The sequence below is a fragment of the Lytechinus pictus genome, chromosome 6 (genome assembly GCF_037042905.1).
Source record: "Lytechinus pictus isolate F3 Inbred chromosome 6, Lp3.0, whole genome shotgun sequence".
In the NCBI taxonomy this organism is placed as follows: domain Eukaryota; kingdom Metazoa; phylum Echinodermata; class Echinoidea; order Temnopleuroida; family Toxopneustidae; genus Lytechinus; species Lytechinus pictus.
This window is the reverse complement of record NC_087250.1, coordinates 23,865,541-23,889,829: the sequence shown is the minus strand read 5'-3', so window position 1 is coordinate 23,889,829 and position 24,289 is coordinate 23,865,541. Positions and strand designations below refer to the sequence as shown.

Genomic DNA, 24,289 nt, shown 5'->3' with positions numbered 1-24,289 from the left:
CTACGTTCGTTGTCGTCCATTTACTGCAGCTCATATTCTGGGAAAACAACCGAAAACATCATCGAGGCGAGAGTACGCTACGGCGTCGACGTCGCGAAAAGTGAGTTTTTATGTGTTTATTCCAGTTTATATGCATGTAAATTGATAATGAATTGATGAAATATCAGGTGCCTGGCGGAAGTTCAATGAGATGTGGGCCTGAGATGTAGATTTTTGTTTTTACGCTGTAAGCAATTTATTATCGGATGATCATGATCATCATACACTTGCACACTGGTCACTGCTGCACGCACTGCACTGCACTTCACCACAGTCACGTACCGTATTAAAGGGGAATCCAGCCTTGGCCATAACATGTTGTGTTGGGAAGGAGAAAAATAAATTAAACAAAATGGTGAAAGTTTGAAAGAAATCGGATCAGCAATAAAAAAGTTATAGCTGCTTTAAAATTGAGATCACTAATACTATGTAGATTTCAAATTGGCAACTGGGTCAGTAAATTATGACAAGGGGCAAGGACAACTTTCCCATAGGCCATGTACTTTATTATCAGGGATTTGTGGTTTTCTCCTAAGTACCAATTCCCCTGGGGCAGTAATCTAAATATAACCCAGATAGTATATTGTTTTATGTCTTCATGAAAGAAAAATATAATTTGAAATAAAACTTTTGGGAAAACTGACATTTTAGCCATAATATGTATTGGAGTACATGGAAGAGTAGTCCTTGCCTTACATCACTATGACATCCCATATGCGGCCAATTTGAAGTCTCCATGGGTATAGTGATTACCAATATTTACAACTTTTAAAAATTCATAACTTTCTTGTTGTTTGTCCAATATTGTACAAACTTTCACCTATCAACTTGTCTGATTTTTCTTTTCATTATAAAAACAAGTTTTTATTTGGGTTGGATTCCCCTTTAATAGTAGTATTAATAATACCGAACACTTGCCCCGGCCCCGGGGACCTCGACAAGTAATCAGACTGTGTCGAGGTCCTGAATGCAACCACTCATTATATAGTACAAAACTTTGCTATGTTTGGCATTATGTGATATAAAAACCGATGGTCATAATCAATCTTACCTAAACAAACTGTCCCAGAACAAGGTTATCTTTGAAATGATGAGAAATTCATGGAATCCTTCAATTTTTTTCAAAGACAAAGTTCAAAAGAGCGTCAGTTTTCGGTGTTTTGTCCCAATCGCGAGATTGCCATGTTTGAGGTAATGTGAAAGAAAGTTTTGCGCATATGAATATTTATAAGATGTCGTCACTGCCTTCACAACATAGTTTAATGAATATGCATAGCCATGATCATGACATAGCAAGTAGAGATGAAAACTTTCGCAAGTCGAGTTGATTGAATTGAATTGTGATTTAGGCATATAATTCAAAACAATTTTTTCATTTTAATTTGGAAAAAAATAGATCTTTATTTATGAAAAAAATATTTATTTCATATCTATTTTTATTTTGTCGTGTGTTATATATATATATTCTCTCTTTCTCCTTCTTTTCATTTTTGTATGCTTTGTTTATTGGAGGGGGGGGGGTAAAACATGACTGAGACTGAGAGTGTTTTTTTCATATAACTTTCTCAAATTATTTTGATTTAATACTAAAAATGAACAAAATCATATTTATCAATATATTATAATTTTAGTCTGTATTATTGTTCCCCTTGTGATTATGAATTATCGACTAAATATTTACAGATGGATTCTAATTTTATACTTAGAATTATAAATTTACAATTTTTTTATTTTGAATTCTGATTCAATAATGTAAATGATTTCATGTTATTCATCTTTTTCACATGTTACATATAATGAGGAAGGAATGAATATGATTTTAAAACAAAAAGAAATACTTAAAAACAATTTTACCTGCTTTAAAAAGAAATATCAAGATAATTTTAACGAATAAATAATTCAGTTTAATTCTGATTAAAAAAAAGAAGCTTTCTGTCACGCGGTGAATGCCGGGCGATTATTTTTTCTGCCGCTTCGATACGCTCTAATCACCATTTGTTGTTTAATTCACCGCATGGCAGTCGCGTACACAGGGAGGGGGGGGGGGATTACAGGTGGTTCAACCCCCCTTAATTTTTTTAACCAACCCCTCAACCCTACCCCTCTCCCTCTAAAAAAAATTAGTATGAAACGACCTCCAATTTTGTGTTAAAGACCTTTTTTGGGGGCTTGTCAAATTTGAATTCAAAACATTGAACTCACTGGTGGATCCAGGGGGGGGGGGGGGGCAAAGCTGGCCAGTGGCCTGAGCCCCCCCTTTTTTTTTTACAACTAAAGGTAGGTGATTGACATCCACAGAGATCTTCAGAAATATGTTATAGTGGGTGTAAAAATAACAATACTGTTTAATACTGACCAAACTCGACTCGTAGTTCGACTGTGCCGCTTGCATTTCCCCACTTGCTATTGCAGTGCGTACAGCTAGATGTGCAGCTCATACAATAATTGGGCTGCATGATGAAACCTGGGGCCCGTTTCTCAACACCTGGACAAGTTAGTCATATCTTTATCCACCAACCACGGAGATAGTTCCAATCTTACTAAACCTGCTTCTCGAAAGGCTTCCTAACTAGAATACCTTGATATCGATACTATCGGTAAAAAGAGCAGACGAGACGTAGCCTTAGTCACAAAATAGCATAATATTAAAAAAGAAAAATTATGACAAATTTGCAAATATTGTGATGAATTGGGAAATACATCTTTTTAAAATAATAGCACATGTAAATTATGCATCATACATACATAGACCATGAATATTGGAGCACTCAATTGCTGAGAAAATTAAATTATGAATAAATCATTTCATGACTAGAAAATCACATGTGGACGTTGAGATGGGTACCCCCGGGACATCGAATTTTGATAGTTTACGAAAGTAAACTATAACGGTTTTCTTTGTAAAATGATGATAATTATACGCCCTTCTACGATTCCAAACATCATCAAAATATAGTTTAACAAAAACAAAAATAAATCTTTGAAACTGAAACATACGATTGACATATTCTATGCATAAATTAGAGATAGAATTTATCCAAATGTTAATAGGGGTCTGAAAATGACAAATACGAGTCCAGTTATGGATGGCCTGACGTTGTAGAATCTTTATCGATCAAATCATTTTACTATTTCAAACTGAATGGTTTTGTGGCGTTTTACAAACAGTTTTTATAGTTTGTTTTTATTAGAATTATCATTGAATGCATTATCCCACTCGTTTTTGTGATGTAATTTCAAACTCTATGATTGATTACCTAAGATTATTATTTTCAAATCTCTAGGCACTTTTGCTTGTCATAGTCTACCCACGTGATGCCACTACGTCATTAAGAAAGAAGTTATGACAGGATCGGAGGTGTCATAAATATTTAGTGAGGTTGTTGTACCCGATCTTGGTAAAGAGGGCTTCGTGAAACGGTTAGTGGACAAGTAGCTCACTATCTCCGATTTAGTCAAGAAGTTAGACTTATGACGGTGTTGAGAAACGGGCCCCAGAGTTCTAAATTACATATTTCGCTAACTGCAGCGAGTTGACTGAGGGAACAAGCCATTTCCCAATCAATGTAGTTTTCTTTGTTTTTTCAATATATCAAAAATACCTCAAGGTCAACTGAAGCAAAAGTTAAAAACTAAAGCACTTTTGATCGTTCGGCCCACGGCCTAATAGCAGAGCTCACGGTTTACCTACAGCAATGCCGGACATTCACCCAAAGATATTAGTTTGCTACTCCACGTGTAGCCTCTAGACAGTCTGCCTATTTTTGTTTGTCGTGTGTCGATGAAAGAAATCTAAAACAAAGTTATTGTTTACAAGTTGCAGTAGAGTTTATTTTAATATGTTAGAAATTTAAGGATTTCCTTTTTTTTCTGGCCTCCAACGTCAATGTTGGGCCACCCAAAATGATGGTTAAAGAAATTTAAAGGAGAATGAAACTCTTGGAGCAAGTTAGCTTTTGTGAGAGCAGAAAAATCAAAGAATAAGATCAACAAAAGTTTGAGTAAAATAGGACTAGCAATAGAAGAGTTATGAGCATTTGAATGTCGAGATCACTAATGCTATGGAGATCCTCCCATTGGCAATGCGACCAAGATCTATGATGTCACAGATGAACAACTCTCCCATTTGGACACTGAAAATATACCCCAAAACATCTCTTTTTGCTCATTCTAATCATATGGCAAATGATTCATCAATGATATAATGTTGTGAAACCTCTGTACTTGTCCTCTCATAAAGAGAACACCTCACCTTGTGATAGACTCTATAAAAGTGAGGATATAAGTGAAATAAGTACTAAAGTAATGAGGGAGTTGTACGTGTGTGACATCACAGATCTTGGTCGCATTGCCAATTGGAGGAACTACATGGCATTAGTGATCTCAATATTCAAATGCTCATAACTTTCTTATTATTAATTCAATCTTCCTCAAACTTTCAACAATATGTTTCTTTGATTTTTCTCTTTGATATGGATTCAGCTGGTTTCAAGGTTTTCATTCTCCTTTAATGATGAACATTGCTGGGTTTCAAATTGACCTAACCTCTGAAATAAATTCTATGAGTAGTGCATCATGTGACATGAATGTATTTCTTTCTCTTCATTATCCAGGTTAAGAACCATGTCAGGTTGATGTAACACATTGATTACAAATGCCAAGCTTTCTCGGACTAGCATCTCTGGAAAAGCTGTGTTCTAGCAAAATAAATTCTCCAGCAACGAGTTAACGTTGAATCAGAACCCGTAGGACGTCAAGATGGGGGATCACAACAACGATGATCAGAGCAGGGCTCCGCCGAATCCACTCAAATCAAGAAGATCAAACGTAAAAGCTTTTGTGTCGTTCAAGAACAGCACGGACAGAATCGTTGATGTGATATGGATGAACTTTGCTGGGCAGAGACAGACGTACACAGAGGTATGGAAAAATAGGAATAAGGCAAATTCTTTTTTATTTTATATTTTTGGAGGCTGCTTTAATCACGACCTAATGCGTATTAAGCTTTGACATTATAGTGAATGGGAATTTTCCATGGCTCTGAGCATTTTGCTTGAGTCCCCGTGTAATTGTTCCCCTGGTAGAAATGAGATCTGGAAGGGGGGAGGGTGCTTCTTGAAAGGTTCCATGATATTTGCTTGTTCCATGATTTTTGCTCCTGTGCGCAGGGTAAGCAGTAATATTTATTTTTAGGGGCTATCTTTTTTCCACATTGAGGCTATTGCGGAATTTTGGGGGCTTTTTTTATTTTATTGGAAGGGTTACTTTTTAGGGGCAAGTGCAGTTAAAAGAAAAAACTATTCTTCTGCCACAGTTAGAATATTGATTTTCTAAATGATCTTGAGTATTGTTTGGAACAGATCTTGGGGTGACTCTAGAAAGAATGGTTGCCCCAAAGCATGCATTTTGGGAAAATTTTAGGGGCAGTTTGGGCTGTCATGAGTAGGCTTAGTCTCATGTATTGCCTATGCTGCTCCTATAACAGTTGCTCCTACTGTACAGAACATTCACACATGAAGCAAAACCTAAACCCAAACTGATTTTAATCCTAATCCTTCCTGATTCTGAGAAAAAAAAGACAACAACCTATAGCCTATAGTAATTCTAACCTTAATAAATAATAATAGGCATTTGTATAGAGCCATCTATCTAGAAACAATCTATTCCGAGGCACATTTTTATTATTATTATTACCCCGGTTTTAGCTCGAGCTGCCTTTCAGCGCTCGTGCATTAAAGGAATTAATCTTGCCGGGTATCCATTCACCTCACCTGGGTCGAGTGCAGCACAGTGTGGATAAATTTCTTGCGGAAGGAAAACACGCCTTGGCTAGGATTCAAACCCATGACCCTCTGTTTGAAAGGCGAGAGCCAGAACCACTAGACAACGACGCACCCACATATAACCTTCATATATCTTCATAAAAATTAGTGGAGAAGCAATCTTCACAGGGGCAAATCTCTTGTTCCCTCATAAAAATCCATAGAGTCTGACTAAAACTTGAGTTCATTTATTAATACACAGTAGGATTACTCCCATGAGCATGATCTGACTAATGTTATATTGCGTTATACCACACACTACAGAATTTAGTCCGACTCAATATTTGTTGTCCTATGCCTCCCAGCAGGGAAAAAGCCACACGAGGGCTCGGGCTATTTTGCCCGCAAATTACTCAAAAAGAGCCCTAGAAACAAAAAAACAGGATCCCTGGAAAATCCCCATTCATTGTAATGTGAAGTTAAAGGTTATAATTCAATGTTGCACAGATTTGGGCAGTATTCATGAAAAGTAGACCCCGAAAAAGAAAAAATGTTTTGCCTGCCTCACAGCTCCCCGTGCAGTTCGCCTTTTAGGGTTAAAGTGTATCGGAAGGTAAGCTAGTAGGATGAGTATCAGGATGCACTGAGCACTGGAAACAGGAATAGAATTCTGGCTAAAGCTGGAATAAAAAAAGTAGAGTTGCCTCTAGGAACAGAATTAGACAGCACTGTATGTCTGAATGACTGATTTTGTGCAAATATGGGAAACAAACCAGAAGTTGAGAATAAGATATTAGTTTGCTACTCCACATGTAGCCTATAGACAGTCTGCCTAGTTTTGTTTGTCTTGTGTAGATGAAAGAAATCTAAAACAAAGTTATTGTTTACAAGTTGCAGTAGAGTTTATTTTAATATGTTAGAAATTTAAGAATTTCTATGTTCGCCTGTTAGGGTGATGTGTACTGATTTTGTGCAAATTTATAGGAAACAAACCAGAAGTTGGGAATAACTTTGATATTCTTTTTTCTTGTGATATACATTTATGTAACATAATGAGACTCTATTATCAGTTTACTGAAGATATGCTGTATAAAAATTACTAGCTAATCAGGTCCATTGTTGCATGTGCATTTTGTCCACGCAACCATCCATTGACCAATCAAAATTCATGTTATTTACTCTCCTAGAACGGTCTTGCACCAGGGCGTCAGCTGAACATGCACACCTTCGAGGGGCACCCATGGATTGTACGAGACAAGGTCACAGGAGACACGTTGGAGTTTGTTGATCATGGTGTCGGAAGGCTGATCTACATGCCAGAGCGGTGGGACGGAGAAAGGTTTTATAGGGCTCCAATCATCAAGATAAGAGTTCCAAGTAAGTATGTGCTGCCCTCTTATTCGCTAGATTTGCAACGTGTTCGCATATATGTGACGTGAGCACCATGCTTTCAATTCAGTCTTAGGGTCCCCGAGTCAGTCGTACCCAAGTATAATTTACATTATTGACTCTTTACCAATACCAAAATCTTTATTCGTACTTAAATAATCATAATAATAATAAAGTTACATTTCTATAGCGCATAATACACAAAGTCTCTATGCGCTTCACATACATGAATTAGATATCTCAACTAATACAATATTGTCATTGAAAAGAATAGATTACAATAGGATTAAATATTCAATAAGTATACAACATGGCTTAAACCATGCAATTCATGGTAAAACATATCTAACAATACAATAACTTAACTCTTGACAATTCCAAATTCTGACTTTTATTACTACAGTGCAAATAAAAAGCTATAAGGGCTTATAAAGGGCTTATATAAGGCAAAGACATAATCAATTCTTATAGCTTGATGGTCATGAAGTACTCAAAAATATACAATTGATTGCAGCATTTTAAGGTAGAATCAGACCATTTGCAAGTTTAAGTACCTACTTCTCTGATTGAGAAGAGTAGGGAACCTTTTCCCGGTATAATAGACAATATTGTTTATTTTAACTCCATTTACTTTGCATTTCAATCAATAGATCATATAAATGATATTAAGAAAACAAATCCTACCATGAAACATAAATTTACAGATTAATAATCAAATGCTTGTTTGATATGTTGTGTTAGTATACATGTAGTGTTGTTAAACCTCAATCAATCAACCTTCTTGCCTTCTATTGTAGCTCTTCTATTTCCCACCTATAGCACATATTGATATTTTGTTATTTGCTGTTCCTTAAAGCTCTCAACTACTCCATACAGTCCTAAAAAATAACTTTTCTGTAGCAGTCTTGAAAGAATATGGAGCAAATTGCAATGCGATACCAAGAAAATTAATGATTTTCTTTCCACCTATTACATTATTTCTACTTCACACCTATTGCACCTATTGATAGTTTGTTATTTGTTGTCTTTTCCTCAGTCTACAGCCTATACGAGAGATCGTTACAAATCGTCAGACAGCTAATCCACAACCAAGACAATGTCGACGAACTTGAGATCCCTAAACAAGTCAAGTATGATCTCTGTCACGTGCGGGACATCATTCCGCAAGCTCCGTGAAAACCATCATCGTACTACCTCGTTCCCGCCGTTTTGCGATCCATCAAAATGCCACGGTTGGCACTTCGTAAGTAATCACGAAAATTTGGGAACCATCAAATTTTTTTATGGTCAATACGATTGCCGCGATGATCTGATACGATCACAAGGATTGCTCCATGAGTAAGACCACCGTGGCGTGAATCATGACAGTGCGAACTAGGAATGAGACGATTGATGATCTTGAACTTCCCACCCTGATCTATTTGATAGATTGTTGCCTGCTGGATCGGGTCTGTCAGGTGAGAAAAACAGAGTTCCGCGATTATTGGGTGAAGCGTATGGGAAGAACACGGCAGGAAGAGGGTTAAGGTAATTGAAAGTGTTCTCGAAGTTGCGTGAAAATCCTTCAGTGATGGTGCTCCTGCTGGATAAGGTCTGTCAGGTGCACAAAGCGTCTGAGAAAAACAGAGTTCCGCGGTTATTGGGTGAAGCGTACGGGAAGAACACGGTACAGCAGGGAGAGGGTTAAGGTACTGGACTGTGTTCCTGAAGTTGCGTGAAAATCCTTCAGTGATGTGACATCGAAATTACACTACTGCCTTCATAGGGCTGATCTCCGATATCAGCAGAGGGAGAGAACCAAGAAGAAAGAAGGCAATGTCAAGGACTTCAATCGGTCATCCTTGATAGATTGAAAAGTCACCTAGTGTCCCAGGATGGTCAGCTGTGCACATAGCTTTATAGGAGGAAATCTGTACTCAGCAGCAGGGGGGTCGTACTGTTGGTACAGGATAGCGCTTCCCAAGTTGTGTGAAAAGCATTCATGGAGAGCAAAGTGAAGATCAAACACCTGTAGCCCTTGATCAATTAAATTGTTGCCTATAGCTATAGGAATACGATGATCAGTGTGCCATGCGCATGAGAAGAACAGAATTTCGCCAAACTGTTACTGTTCCTGAAGTTGCTTGAAAATCCTTCATTGATAGGGAAGTGACGACCTTGAACTAGACACCCTTGATCGGTTAAATTGTTGCCTAAAGGAACACAATGATCATTGTAGAAAGCGTATGAGGAAAAGAGAATTCAGCAGTGATCCTGAAGTTATATGGAAAGCAGTCATTAAGAGCGAAGGGAAGATCATGGAACTGGTCACTCTTGATCTGAAATGGTTTACCACTGGAATGTGTTGGTCAGTGTACAAAGCATATGAGAAAAGAGCAGGGTCTGGTGGGTGTTTCATAAAGCTGTTCGTAAGTTAAGAGCGACTTTAAGAACTGGTGATCCTTTCTTGTGGTAAATGTTATATTCATTGGTGATGGTTTAGCGCGTAAGAAAGGATCACCAGTCGTTCTTAAAGTTGCTCTTAACTTCCGAACAGCTTTATGAAACGGCCCCCAGGTCTTACAAAGAGTTGTGATTGATCCAGTCAACCTCAACTATAGTATGTGGGAATCCATTATTGTCATAACTTTTCATTCCAATAAGGATGAGTAATACTATATTATATACATGTATGTACATAGATGTACATCGTGCATTGGCTGAATATTGCTCTACTTTGATGATCGCGTTCAGACTGACCTCTAATTTATTTAGGTATCAGTTCTCAGAATATGGAAGGGGGCTTGGGAAGTGTATACTGATGTCAATTCCCCTCCCCCCCCCCCATCCCTCTGCGCCTTGGAATAGTTTACAAGATAGATGGCGCATACAGTAGATGCTGTGTTTATTATCATTATAATTAATTGGAACTGTGATAATGGGAAATTGTCATACTTGTTTTGTTAACCTTTTCTACTCCCGGCATTCCAAGGGTAAATATGAATTATTTTATCTTTCATTTGTAAAATATTTTAAATGTACTTTGCCGTTGATAATTTGTAATATTACAGTATCATGGGCATATTTAGAATTGAGCAGGGTTATATAAGAACGCATTCTCTTGCCTTGCATTTGAAATAAATGTATGGTGTAGAATTTGAACTTACTGTAGTTCAAATTCCATACATTTGCATGAAACGTGTATAGTGAAATTTTAAGTACATGTACATATGTGGTTTACATTGGTTAAAAGTTACGTTGTACATGTACGTCATTGAAACCAATTTTGATATTGTGCCATAAACAAAATATGTATGTGTGTTTATTTCATGTTTATTATATTGATTTTATAATTCAGTTCTTGTTCCTATTCACTTCAAGTGTATAGTGTTTAAGATGTTTTCAACTATAGATCTGAAAATGGGAAATGTGCTCCTTAGACCTTATCACAGTTCAATCATCTCTATTTTAAATCTTATCCCGGGAATGGCTTTATGTTAGTCATTATTATTTCAGTATTATTAATGAACATGTATTATATTTTAGTTTCTTTTTGTGCAATATACATTTGTAGTTTTACTTTAATAGAATATGACCAAAATCAATCCAAATAGCGAATGGTGCGATGGTACAAGATTTTGCATGAGGTGGAAGAAAGATGCTCTATTAAATGAGGCTATGTTGCATGAATAAGAATAATTGCTGTTTGTGCTGTAAAATGCCTCAGAAGTTAGCGAAATGAGGAACAAAATTCTTCCCTATCAGATGTAAATCCATAATTATAGAAAGCAAAGAGTAAGTTCTCTGATATTCAAGGGCGCATCATATCTGTAGCGGCAGCACACAGTAGGCCCTACGCGTATTGCACAGTCTGCATAGCCTATCTGTGCAATGGTCCATTTTGGATGGTATGTGTGCAACGGTACAACTGTCTCACATTCATCTTCTAATTTGCTTGCGTACAAAAAGCTAAGTAGGTGTTGGAAGTTTTTAAATTATTCTTGATATTTTGGATTCTAATGCATTCATTTAAGCTGTATGTAGCTTTTCCACATGTGGTGTTAAATTATACCCCAAATCTTAAGTAATTTTTTTTCTTTCTCTTTTTCTAAGATGCACTGGAAATGAGGAAGAAGGGATTTCAAGATGTCATGGTTGTGTTGGAGACCACATGCAAAGGTCATTTGAGGTCATACTATACATTTACATATTAAACTTTATCTTTAAGACTCTTCTGCAACAAATAAATCAAATGATGTTAGAAGGTTTGCATTGTATTAGCTACCATGATAGTGTTTTATGTTAACTGCGGTTAACCACTATTGCGATTTAACTTTACATCAGTTGCTCAGGTGGAGTGCAAACTATTATTCAACGTTCCACACTACCACTCGTGTAATAATGAATTACTTTTGGCCTGCATGTTCAGACCCTTGTCAGATAAAAATCCTGACTCCTAAAAATCCACATGAATTCTATGTCTGTACTCCTTGCATCATCACATTCTGAATTTAATCTTCTTTTATAATTTATCATCCAACTTAAAGAATATAAAATATTTATTTTTGTATATACATGTATATTCTTATAATAAATGTGTGTAAATGTACAACTTCTATCTTTTCTTTATTTATGTTGACAGTTATTCCAAAAGAGGCTCAAATTTTTCACATTTGTGGTACAGACGGCTAAAGCCCCATTCAAATATGTTGCGACCAAACACAGCAACAAATTATGGAGTATACTTTAATAAGGAGACATCTTATTTTGATAGACACACATTGTATGTGTCAGAGGTTCACTTCATAAAATAAAGGACTTATGATTATGGTAATTTTGCCACTATGGCAACTATATGTACCATAGTAATAGAACTCAGAAGCCAATCAATACCATGTTTCCATGGTAGTTACAGTAATGGTAGATTTGCCATATTTGTACATTTTTATCAGATGGGCCACTGTCCAAGGAAATATTGTCTGTAATTGGGCAATAAAAATAGTCATTTTGACAGCTCATACTCTTTCCATTGACTGTACATCAGACATTGCTGAGATCTGTTGCAGAACTGTGTGTACCCATGACTAGCGTATCCAGCATCAATTATGATAAAGAAATGTATGGGGCCCCATGCACAAGCAAAATAGAGTCACTATTGTCCCCAAACAATTGGGCACATGAAATGCTTTGTAGGAGCTGATGCTGGATGCGCGCCTGTCCATGTTTTTAAACCTTGATATATATAGAAGCATGAGATAGGAATATTTGTAATGTCGTAATTTGAACTGGTACATGTCAATTATTTTACTTCATCTCTTAATTCAGATTAAGATCTGACACAATCCTGTCATGCAAAATCATTACAAAACAAAACATGCATTGATTCCATTTTAGACATGACATTTATAATGAGTTGCAAAATCATTATATCATGTCTTGATTATTTATTCAAATTAAGGCATGACATAAATTATCATGACTATGTAGTTTGTACCATATTTGAGTTATGACATGACACATGCATACACTAGGTACTTGTTTTGGACATTCTCGTGCTTCCATACATGTAACATGTTTGCAATGGTTTGTCTAGACAATTCAACACTGATTTAAAAACACGAACACAATCTATGGATTGTGAATATTATGTTAAACCATTAACCCTAAAATGGCCGGGGGGGGGGTTGAATCAACCCCCCCCTCAACATTTTCTGCGATCATTCCGCCGCGCGAAATTTTTTGACCGTGCCACTCGTAGAGTTTATACTATCAAGTCTCACGCATCTTTTGACACCAAATTTACGACACCCGGGTACGCGGTTCCGAAATTACGCAACATTTTGTAAGTGCATGTCAGACCAAAAATTGTTCCAAAACGTGATTTTGTGTACAAAGTCAATGCAAATTGAGTTTTCTCATCTTATTCATAAAGATATGATTATTTTTACTTTAAACAGCTGAAAGCAATTGATTTTAGCATAATTATGCTTCAAAAAGGTTGTGCAATAAATCTGGTGAAAAAAACAAAGAAAAACAAAAGGTTGAAAAACAAAGAAATACATAAGAAATTCATAAAACAATAAAATACATAAGAAATCGATTTCCAAACCGAAGTTTTTTTCAATTGCCATTGTTAAGAATGCTACAAAGAATATTTTTACCAAAAATTAGCATTCTAGGAGCTTTATTTAGTGAATTAGAGCAATAAGTATGATTTATGCATAAATTAGCATAATTAATTCATATAAAATAAAATCTCATTATTTTGGAAAATTTTACCATACAGCCTTGTAGATTATATCGCACACTACGAGCGTGCAAATTTTTGCGGCGCTAGCGCGATCGGCGGCTGAGATCTCAGGGGGGGGTTGAATCAACCCCCCCCCGGCCACAGAACAGCCAAAAAAGCCCGGCCTAGTTAGGGTTAAAGATGGGGATATTGTGAGAATATCACAAGAGGAATAAATGCAACATTCGCAAGTAAATTAATATTCATGTAATTTGCATTATATGTTTAATTTAGGCAGCAGTGATAGAAATATATATATATATGTTACACATTTTCTTTTATATAAAATCCATATTAATTATATACAAGTCATATAAGATTAGATAGGGATGGGAAGGGGGAAAGAGAGGGAGAAATTGGTGACAAAGGAAAAAGGGAACCAGTCTTTAAAAAAAAATACAAAGTTTGAGAAATGAATAGTGGTATAGTGAGAGAGAGAGAAAGAAAGAGCGAGAAGACAGATAGAGACCCTTTCACAATATTTTAAAAAAAGTTGATGGTAAGGGAGAAACAACATCAGATACACTGTGAGAGTGAGAGAGAAAGAGAGCAGGGCTGGGGGCAGAAAGAGACAAAAATAGGGAGAAACAGAGAAGGTAAACAAGTTTCATATTACAATAATACTCATCCCTTAACTTTTTAGTTTTAAAAAATATTTTCATTCAACAGACAATACATGCAATCGTTTCATGAGCTCCATATTAAAAGGTTCTCAAAACTGAAAAGTTTGGTGTAGGATAATTACCATGTACAAATTTGGGTACAAAAAAGGGGGCATATGACCCTTGTGCCCCCTGAATATTTTCTTTGGACTTAAAAGAGCTTATCCATCCCATGAAAAGATTGACTTTTAATACATGGACTCCCCTACCCTGTTCTAATAATTTTCTTGGCAAACCCTGGTCAATGGAAGGTTAAAGACAATTAAAAAATAACTTATACCTACAAATTTTCCTGAGATGTAAAAATAACAATTATAAACTTAGTTTACTTGAAATTCACATTCAATGAACAATTATTGCAAATTTGCATTGTTCAGTCAAACTTTACTTACAGTTGTGCTCAAAAGTTAGTGAACCCCACCAAAATGCACCCATTCATGCTGAGAGTTGAATGTAGACAATGACACTATAATATTTTTTGAGCCCAGAGAACATTTTTAACAAAATATTTTATCACCTGACTTCACAATTAAATATCTAAAACATGGCACAACTTGAACACTTTAAATATGTTCATTTTCTGGTGGGGTTCGCAATCATTTCTTACAAAATTGTTTTAAAAGGCTTGAAATAAAAGTTTTGGTTCAACAGTTAACTTGAACATACTGTTTGGCAAGCTGGTCTGATAGACCTCAAGATTATTTCAAACATTTTCAAATAATTTTTTTTTCATGCTCTCAATTGCAAGTAAACATAGAATAATATGCATAAGTATCTTTGTGTTGCATTCAGACTATGATATGGAGAGCTGATTATCATTCCCAAGCCTGGAAGTATTAGGGAGAGGGGCTGAGTTCATATGACCATACTCACCCTCTTCAAATCTCATCTTTCTTGTTTATTCTATTTCTTTCTTTTTATTAAATTATTAGTATTATTATTTTTTTTTTTTTTTTGGGGGGGGGCTAATTAAAAATCATAAGGGGCAATTGGCCCCCATTGCCTTGTTGCCATCCCTGAACTTTAATCATTTTCCCTATAACACTTCAATATATACATTGGAATAGAGTACTTGTGGGGGTTCGGCTAAACGCCCCAACACTTTTCACTCCCATCCCCACAAAAAATATTCCTTTTTTTAGATAATTAATTGTATCACATTTCTCAGCATCATAATTACAATATAAATGTCTGAATATCTGGCTGATTTCAATTTTCACATGCCAAAGTCATAATAGAATATCAGTTAACCTTTGGCTCCCTTACTTCAATTGATTTCAATTTTTTCTAAAAAAGTGAGTCGTAATCCAAATCAAGCTCCCTCAAAATATTTGTCCCTATATGCTTACATACATTAGAAATCTCCCATACGTGTACATTAGTTTCAACATACATTTTAGAAAGGTCCATATAAATTTGCTAATATCAAAACTGAGACATGTGACACAAAGCATAGCAATGATTGCAGAACAAATCATTACCATTGATAGCAATAACCACAATGTAGAATCAGTTGTAAAATTAAAACAAATGTTTAATCACTGAGCTTTGTGAAACCGGGCCCCATCTTATCATATCTGTCCAGGTTTATTTCTCCACAAGAAGTCAGATATACTGTGCCACACGTTGGAATCATGATAGAGATACGTCATGGAGTTCTGAAGCGATTGCTGCAGTACAGGCTGGTGGGTTTCGAACTGCCACATGACAATTGCCCACACGATGGCAGCAAAGATGGGGAAGACGTCAAATTTTGGGTCCGGGATCAAGCCCTTGTCGCGAGCCATCCGGGCAGCCCCGAATAAGATGCGGGATAGTAGGTACATGTTAATCTGGATAGAAAGGAAATACAAATCATCAATAATCATGGAAGGAGGCTGAGAGATAGAGTGTGTTCCAATGATGGAGAGTTTTTGGAGACTTGCTATTCAAATATGGATTAAAGCTGATTATGAATATAATGTTAATTTGTTGATGGCATACAATCCACCTAAAGTAAACGTTTAAGATCTTCTGATTCAAAATTACTTACAGTTCCTAAATCCAAAAAATCATGGGGTATCGGTCATTTGCACATGCTGGGCCATCCTTGTGGAATCGTTGCCAGATTGATTCCATCCGTAATATTTCAATAATCGATTGTTTCAACATTGCTCTAAAAACCAATTTGTTTAATATTGCCTTCAAATAGTTTCCTCTCATTGTCATGATTGTGTTTCTTTTATCCTGCCCCATGTAATTTTTCTCAGCGCCTTGAGCACATAATCAATGTAGATTTGGCGCTTCAGATATACTATATATTATTATTATCAAAAGAATCAACATTGACAACAGCAATTCTCCCAACAATGATTCTGTCCCCCTGAGGTGAGATGCCCATTGGTTTTGTGTGTAGATGATAGCACAAAATATTACAAAAACAGAATAAGATGATAAAAAGGTCATGAGAAATTTGCTTATCACTTTCTAATTTAGTGCCTAGGTAATCCCTTTCAACAAATGCGAACAAAGGAAATAAGTCTCCCAACCAGCAGACTGTCTCAAGTATGTGTAAGAGAGAGGGAGAGAGAATGTGAGACTGATAAAGAGTCGGTTAAAGAGATTGGTCATGAGAAAAAGAGAGAAAGGAGGGGAAATATTACAGCCAGAGGATGCAGCCGGGAAGATAAAGAAGAGGGAATAAAGGAGACATTAAAATAGGAATTAACTCGAACAAAACAAAACAAAACTTTACCTGGCTATTAACTTTGTTATTCTCTCCAAAAATGATATAACCTCCTAAGAAGCCCGCTAGTAGAGAGTGCGCCCCCTGTTGTTTGCCTTCTATTCTTCTCATGATGACGAGCATTGTTTTATAGAGGAAGACAAACGATGCAAGATTCTTGGAATGAGTGTAGGTTGCTTTGAGAATGACTCGTACCTTGTCACGTAAACTGGGAAATAAAAAGGTTTAGATTAATCAGACAAAGATGAAATCAATAATGATGATGATGATAGTGATGGTGGTGGTGATGGTGATTATGATATTTAAAATAAGGATGAGGAAAAGGAGGATGAGAATGAGAAGGAGGATAATGATGTCATCATTATGGTGATGATGATGTGATAATCAGGGGCCACGGAACAGTTTTCAAAGTGGGGGGGGGGGCTGACCATGCTAAAAATCACAATCATATGGTCATTTTTACTTTTTTGTACACGATTTTGGAAAAAAGTGGGGGGCTGAAGCCCCCCCCCCCCCCCAGCCCCCCCCCCCCCCCCCGGTTCCGCGGCCCCTGATAATGATAATGACGATATAACGATAATCAATGATGGTGATGAAAACAAAATGAATGCCATTTTACTAACCTGTACAACATTAGACTGCACATCTAATATTAGGCATGACCTACATTGTAACTGATAATCACAAAAAATTATGCATTTAAAAAAATGAATGACATGAATAATTTCAAGGCTAACCAAAGGCAAAGAGAATTTTGAAGAAACAAGGGGGGTGGTAAGTTTATTTCTTAAAATATGATCCTTGGTTCTTTACTCTCAATCTTTACCTTCCAGATCCGAACAAAAATGTCATCACCAGTGCATGAGGGGCACGAATCTTGACACCATATCTGAAAAATAAAATATTAAGACTAATTAATTTTAACCGATTCAATTTCCAAAGACAAAGACTTCAAAGTCAAACAATTAGTACCGATCATAATTTTTTTTTTGTAAATGGTCTTACAAAAAAAAAGAATTGCCAGGACAAGACGTTTTTATTCGCTAGATGTAAGGTGATCAGAGTTTATACTTTTGAGCACTCTCGTGAATAAAAAAAAACAATCAAGGTTATACTTTATACCAAAGTCTCTAGAGTCTAAAGACCGAGAACAGACTACTTTGGACTGTTGTGAGTTGCAGAGGAAGCAGCAATTTTTTTTCTTCAATTGTTTATCCAATCAATTGTTCTCAAATTTCAAGTCTTCAACATTCAAGGATGTCTTCGCTTTTGCTTTTCGCCAAAATTTTTTGGTCTTGTTGTCTGTTGATCTTTCTCTTGATCGAGTTTCGTTCCCATGCATACAGGCCAGGCGTACATACTTAGGAGTTTAATAGGTACTAAAAGTTAGAGATGCATGCTAATTAATTCAACAGGTATTTGTTGTCCTTTTACCCTGGAAAAGATATAATCTGAGTTTTTTCCACCTGCATTTTTTGGACATTTGGTTGATCTCCGAAAAACAGCAAAGCCAAAGGGGAACTTCCCTTATACCACCCACGGCTACATCTCAGCCGCCGACTAGAGAATAATTGAAGGCACGGCGCATTCAACAAATAACATTAATTTACGAAAAATTAATACGAGGACTTACAGAATGAAGACCTCCTAAGAAACTTACGAAACGATGTGAAGTCAATTCCTCATAATTTGATGAATATCCCTCAAAATGCGTCATTTAAGCGTTGATTTTTCTTCTCATTGACAAAATACGAGAGCTACCTTTCTAGCTCTCAAATTTTTCGTCTAATGAGCGAAAGAGGGCGCGCGATTTATCTTCATATCAAAGACACTACAATTGAAAGACTAGACACAGAAATCATCTTACACGTAAATCGATGCAAAGTGTTACGCGAAGTCGGCATAGTATTCAATCTTTTTACTGTAAAGACTTTGGTGGAACGTTAATTGACAAACGAACGGTAGCACTTGCGGGGCTTTGTTCAAGGTACATAGAATTTTCTATATTTTTTGTTTAATTTGTCATCGTTTTGAATATTTTCCAAAAAGTATTATCGTCAGCAAAAATAATAAAAAAGTATGTTTTTTAAGTTATTGCATTTATTGGGGTCTCTATTTTATCAAACAATTACCCTATTGGAATTGCGCAAACAATGAATCTAGTTTAAAAAAAAACACACAGCTGAATTAAGGTTGTGAACTGTATTAGCGCCACCAACGACCTCCTTTTTATTTCCGTGGAAGAGACGTGCGAAGCCACTTTCCAGGCGGAGGTAAGCGATTTTGCTCTTTTTTGTGTCCTTTTGAATTAAAAAAATATGTTAAAAATTGAAAATGGAACGCTTTAGACTTAGTTTATAGTGACTTTATACCATAAAAAGCACTGGTGAGTAGCGGAATGGGTTTCGGCTAACATCATTCACGTTATGAAGCGATGTTAACGACAACTCTAAAATCCACTACAAAAATACGAATTACGATGGTTGTGCGAGGTTCGTATAGAATATAATAACCTCGCAATAGTGTGAGTGCCCTTATAATATGAATCATACATGAATCTGGGTATGTGGGACCACATTCAATACCTCTTTTAAATAGATGCAGCCTTTGGTAGTGAAAATATTACAAAATGAATACCTGAATTCAATTAATATTAAAAAGGGATAATAATGGTTTCGATTACTCACACTGCACCATTTCGAAGGCCTTTAAGAATGGATAACACATCGTGGTAACGCCCTGAAGCCAACACTTTATTTACCATGGAGGCTGCCATCTTGGATTTGGAATATATTTTCAAGGTACAGACGTTCTTATCATTTTTCTTTTGAATTACACCATTTTATTCCTTTAAAAAATAGATTTCTAAAAAATATTACATTGATTTCAATAAAAATAAATGTATGTTGAATTTTATTTTTGTTGTATCAAGAAAATACCTTACTTGAGCAATGATATTGGATAAGAGACTGTAGGGAGTCTAATAATACTAATACTATAGCTCTCATACATGTAATTAAGTCATATAGGCCTACCAATTTCAAGTCAGATTAAGAATTTTGGAATGGATTGATTGCATCGGATTCTAAGTTACTAACTTAGTAAGGGGTAAGCTCTCTTCTTCTGTGTGTGATGCTGAGTCAGAGTGAGTGTGCGTGTGATCATGTGACTAACTTTAGATCTGAATCTAACTTAATCACTTTTTTGAATTTTTAAATTAGGTGATTGTGAGCTGAGTTGTGAATGTGAGCATGGTGAGTGGTGAGTGTGACTTTTTTGGAGGGGGGGGGGGGGGGACTCCGGGGAAGACTTCCGTTTGCGACAGCCACACAAAAAGTTCCTACTCCTAACGAAAATATGGGGTGGTTGTCGCAAAATGAACTCTTCCAAAGTCTTTCCCTGTTTTGTGTCATTGAGTATCATAATTGTGCAATTCATGGGTTGTCTGATGCTCTCATGAGTCATGTGTCATGTCATGATGATGATGATGGTGGTGGTGATGATCATGATGATGATGGTGCCATGGTGGTGATGATCATGATGATGATGGTGGTGATGATGATGATGATGGTGGTGATGATGATGGTGGTTGTGATGATGATGATGGTGGTGATGGTGGTGATGATGATGATTGATGATGATGATGATGTTGGTGATGATGATTGATGGTGGTGATGATGGTGGTGATGAGGAAGATGATAATGAGGATGATATGCCTTAATTGATTATGATGATGATTAAAATGAAAACAAAAATTGTTGATACAGATCCGTGACTAGTGCTGCCTATGCCTATAATACTAATAGGGACAACAGAAGTCAGTGACCGGTTAGACTTCAAGTTGAAATTGTGAAATTTCACTTTGATGATGTAAATAAGACATGTTTGATTGTCTATTTCTAGTCTTTATAAAGTTTTAAGTAAGCCAACTATTTGATTTTAATATGGAAGATTGGCTTTTTCTCAGAGTATACTGTAACAACTTCAAAGAAGTGCTGCTTGTAACACTAATTTACTTCCCTTTTTTACAGGTATCAATGTGAAAGACAAGAGCATACATGTAGGTTGAATCCTCCCTGACTCCTTGATCACTAGCGAGAGATACTAACTTAAAATGAGTCCGCCTCAGAAAGAGAAGAAGTCTTCTTCTCTGCCATGCGAGGTATTCTTTGCCTGTACACGCTGCGGCTCTCGCTCACGAACAGTGCCTCAGCTTCTCACCCACTACAAAACAGCGCATAAGGAAGAGATTGCAAATGGAACCATCTCAAACAAGGAAGAGACAATTTCAGCAGAGGGACAGAAAATTGAGAGTCGGACCAAAGATGCTGCAGAAGACAAGAAGGGTGCCTCTTCCAAGAAAGGGTCCAAGGAGAAAAAAGATGATAATGAATCGGACGTCGTTTACGTTGAAGGGAGTAAAAAACCTGCGAAGCCATCTGGTCCAGTCATCACTCATCCGGAGAAGGACTGTGTTATTACAAGGAAACGGAACGTTCCGCTGGGTATGTTGGAGGGGAAGAAGAACTCCCTGATGGTAATCTTCCAGCATTCAGATCAGAACAAGCCCCTTCCTGAAGGATCGTCGTTCAAATTGCGTAACACCGGAGGCGAACAGACTTACCTGGTGGTCGCCAATGTTGATGTGGATATTATTGAACAGGGAAAACCACCGCAGGGTAAACCAGCACTGGGAAGGCCAGCTAAGAAAGCAAAGACTGGCAAGTGAAAAATACTGAGTACCAGCTGGGCAAAGCTGGGGTTTAACGGACATACTGGGGTTTTTGTTAATGTCAATGTGGATATTATTGAACATTAGTTTTAAAAGACTGGCAAGTGAAGAATAATTATTGTAAAAAGGAGGGTCCTCGGAACGGATCGCCAGCGTGTGAGTGCTATGCATCCCTATGGAACGGGCATGCGTGCATGATGCAGCTAGCCCGTCGGCACGGCCGCCGGGTGCGCTCGCCGGCGCTCGCGCAGAGACAATGGTCGGCGGCTGCTTTTCACCAAAATTGCAGCTTATTGTAGCAGATCAATGCGACCGGAACGGCGTAACAAAAAAAATGCGAAGTTTTGGAGTGGATTTCTTCTTTTTTCTCGATGAGAAGAAAATGCTATACTTTGGAGCGGCTTTCTTTGTTCTTTTTCTCAAGACGAAAATGCTATGCCTTGGAACGGAAATTTGAGTGTAAAAATGAGGGTCCCCTCCGCGGCACATACCCACTATGCATTATATACTGAGTGCCCCCCCCCCCCCCCCCGGGGTTATTGTCAATGTAGATATTATTGCACAGGAGAATCTTGCTCAGAAAGAAAAGACGGGCAAATGGAAACACCCCTGCTCAATCAGCGCAACACTGGGAACGAACCAGGCGCGGATCCAGGGGGGCACGTGCCCCCCCCCCCCCCCTTGTGAGAAGAAAAATTAAAATTTGTAATGAAAAAATGCCATTGAAACCGAGGTGTGCCCCCTCTTTTGAAATTGAAGACTTTTTTTTTGGGGGGGGGGCTTGTCAAATTTTTTCGGGTAGGAAATATCCCTAATTTGTGGTTGAAAACCTTTTTTTGGGGGGGGGGGGCTTGTCAAAATTTTCCTCCGAAAAATGTGCCCCCTTTTTGGAAAATCTTGGATCCGCCCCTGGGTTGAACAGAGACGCATAGTGGTTGACAACGTTGATACGGTAATGATATCGTTGAACAAGGGAAGCCTGCTTAGAAAATAGAGACAGGCAAATAACGCTAAGACGCATGGTTGTTGATGATGTAGATATCATTGTACAGGAGAAACCATCAGAGAGTAAAGACAGAAGTGAAAATGACATTGAAATGGAAGTTAGATGTGAAAGTGATACATCAAGAGCTGGTTTTATACTCGGGTAGTGATTTAGATATTGAAGCATTTCAGACTGCTTCATTTCCACTTCTCCTACCATTGAACAAACAACAGTATCCTATTTATTAAAATCTTTGCCTTTAGTTTTCAAAGGCAATTATGACCTACATGTATAGGTATACTTTTTGTTTTGTCTTGTTCCTACAGCTCGAGGTTCTCTTCTTTGAAATTAGGACAAAGTGATTTTTTCTTTTATTACAATTGAATTATCACAATCTGTACAACGAGAACAAAAACTTCAATCACTGCATCATTGGTTGATCTGCTGAACTGTGTGGGCTGTCAATGTCAGAAATTTAAAATCCCCAGAAAAGACAAGTTGTTCCTAAGTATGTGCTGTACGATATTACTTCATAAACCACACAAAAGACAACAATTCTAGGTTCTTTGAATTAGACCCTCAGTAATTTTTAGTCCGTTCTCATTCTTTATCCAATAGCATCAAAGCCCATGTACCTATTTCGTTTTCATAATTTGATATCTTCATGGATCAGAATCCAGAAGGAGAAATTCCTTAAATGTCTCTGTCCGAGCATTGATATTGTAAAAATGTTGAGTATTTTAACTAAAATGTACATGTAGCCTGATAATTGAAATGTGAAATGTTTTCCAATATATTGTAAATAAATACTTTACTTCATGTTTTATTGCATAATAAACTGTCTCTGTCATGTAGTTAACTCTCACTTTAATAGGCAAAATTAGGGGTACTCCAGGCAGAAAATAGTTTGAGTTGAACAGAAAGAGTAAAAATCAGACAAACAAAATACTGAAAATTTCATCGAAATCGGACAAGGAATAACAAAGTTATGACATTTGAAAATTTTGCAATACTTTGGTGAAGCAGTTTTATGCATGTCTTTGAGAATATGTAATAAGCAAGCAGATCTGCATCCCATTTCATAAAGACTTGTAATAACAAATGCACAATTCTAGAACAAATGTGCTATCAACCAACCAGATTGAAGGATTTCAGTAGCTTTTAACTGTTATTGTATATTTGTTATTACAATAAGTTTTATGAAACGGAGCCCTGGGGAGCGTTTCATGAAAGGACTTGTCGGAAGTTTTATCAGACAAGTCCCATTTTATCTGACAGTTACCATAGTAACAGTACCTCTCAGCCAATCAACATCAGAGAAAGATGTCATATCTGACAACTTGTCGGATGAAAATTTTGATGAGACACCCCCCCCTCCCCCCGATCTCATATTCCTGCTTATTCTTTTGTATTCTATGATATGAAATTATATTACTATTTTGTCCAAGAATTAAAAATATTGATTGACAAGTGATTCAATGCATTAGATATTAATTTCTGCAACTTATTATTATTGTGAGGCACAGCAATATATATCTAGATTTTTTTGACATGGTCAGGAGTGGAAGAATGGAAGAGACAATATGACCCTCTCCCAATGTTTGCCTTACACCATTCAACATTACATTCTTATTTGGGGAAGGGGAATCTGATAATTCTGATTAGGAAAAGAGATGAAATACCAAATCACAATAGACAAAATTGCTTATAAAACTAAGTACATGTAA

The 24,289-nt window shown here is 36.8% G+C and overlaps 3 protein-coding genes across 7 annotated transcripts; 2 read left to right on the top strand and 1 right to left on the bottom strand.

Moving 5' to 3' along the window:
- LOC129262785 (von Hippel-Lindau disease tumor suppressor-like) lies at nucleotides 1-11,781 on the top strand. 2 transcript variants are annotated; one of them, XM_064101257.1, is made up of 5 exons: nucleotides 42-100; nucleotides 3,324-3,459; nucleotides 4,653-4,959; nucleotides 6,989-7,178; nucleotides 8,227-11,781. In XM_064101257.1, the coding sequence occupies exons 3-5, from the start codon at nucleotides 4,798-4,800 to the stop codon at nucleotides 8,364-8,366; spliced, it is 492 nt and encodes a 163-aa protein (XP_063957327.1). In that variant the 5' UTR covers nucleotides 42-100; nucleotides 3,324-3,459; nucleotides 4,653-4,797; the 3' UTR covers nucleotides 8,367-11,781. The 2 variants fall into 2 exon arrangements, with proteins under 2 accessions (XP_063957326.1, XP_063957327.1); XM_064101256.1 differs by lacking the exon at nucleotides 3,324-3,459 and having other exon boundaries at nucleotides 1-100.
- A 1,873-nt stretch (nucleotides 11,782-13,654) lies between these two features.
- Nucleotides 13,655-20,186, bottom strand: LOC129262784 (peroxisomal membrane protein 4-like). Its single transcript, XM_054900791.2, has 4 exons — nucleotides 19,533-20,186; nucleotides 17,672-17,734; nucleotides 16,855-17,053; nucleotides 13,655-15,952 (listed from the first exon to the last, which is right to left on the bottom strand). Exons 1-4 carry the CDS (start codon nucleotides 19,619-19,621, stop codon nucleotides 15,692-15,694), a joined length of 612 nt encoding a protein of 203 aa, XP_054756766.1. The 5' UTR covers nucleotides 19,622-20,186; the 3' UTR covers nucleotides 13,655-15,691.
- LOC129263653 (uncharacterized) lies at nucleotides 19,587-23,400 on the top strand. 4 transcript variants are annotated; one of them, XM_064101255.1, is made up of 2 exons: nucleotides 19,587-19,646; nucleotides 20,877-23,400. In XM_064101255.1, the coding sequence occupies exon 2, from the start codon at nucleotides 20,960-20,962 to the stop codon at nucleotides 21,572-21,574; it is 615 nt and encodes a 204-aa protein (XP_063957325.1). In that variant the 5' UTR covers nucleotides 19,587-19,646; nucleotides 20,877-20,959; the 3' UTR covers nucleotides 21,575-23,400. The 4 variants fall into 4 exon arrangements, with proteins under 4 accessions (XP_063957325.1, XP_063957322.1, XP_063957324.1 ...); XM_064101252.1 differs by having other exon boundaries at nucleotides 19,625-19,953; XM_064101254.1 differs by lacking the exon at nucleotides 19,587-19,646 and adding an exon at nucleotides 19,828-19,990.
- The last annotated feature ends 889 nt before the right edge of the window (nucleotides 23,401-24,289 follow it).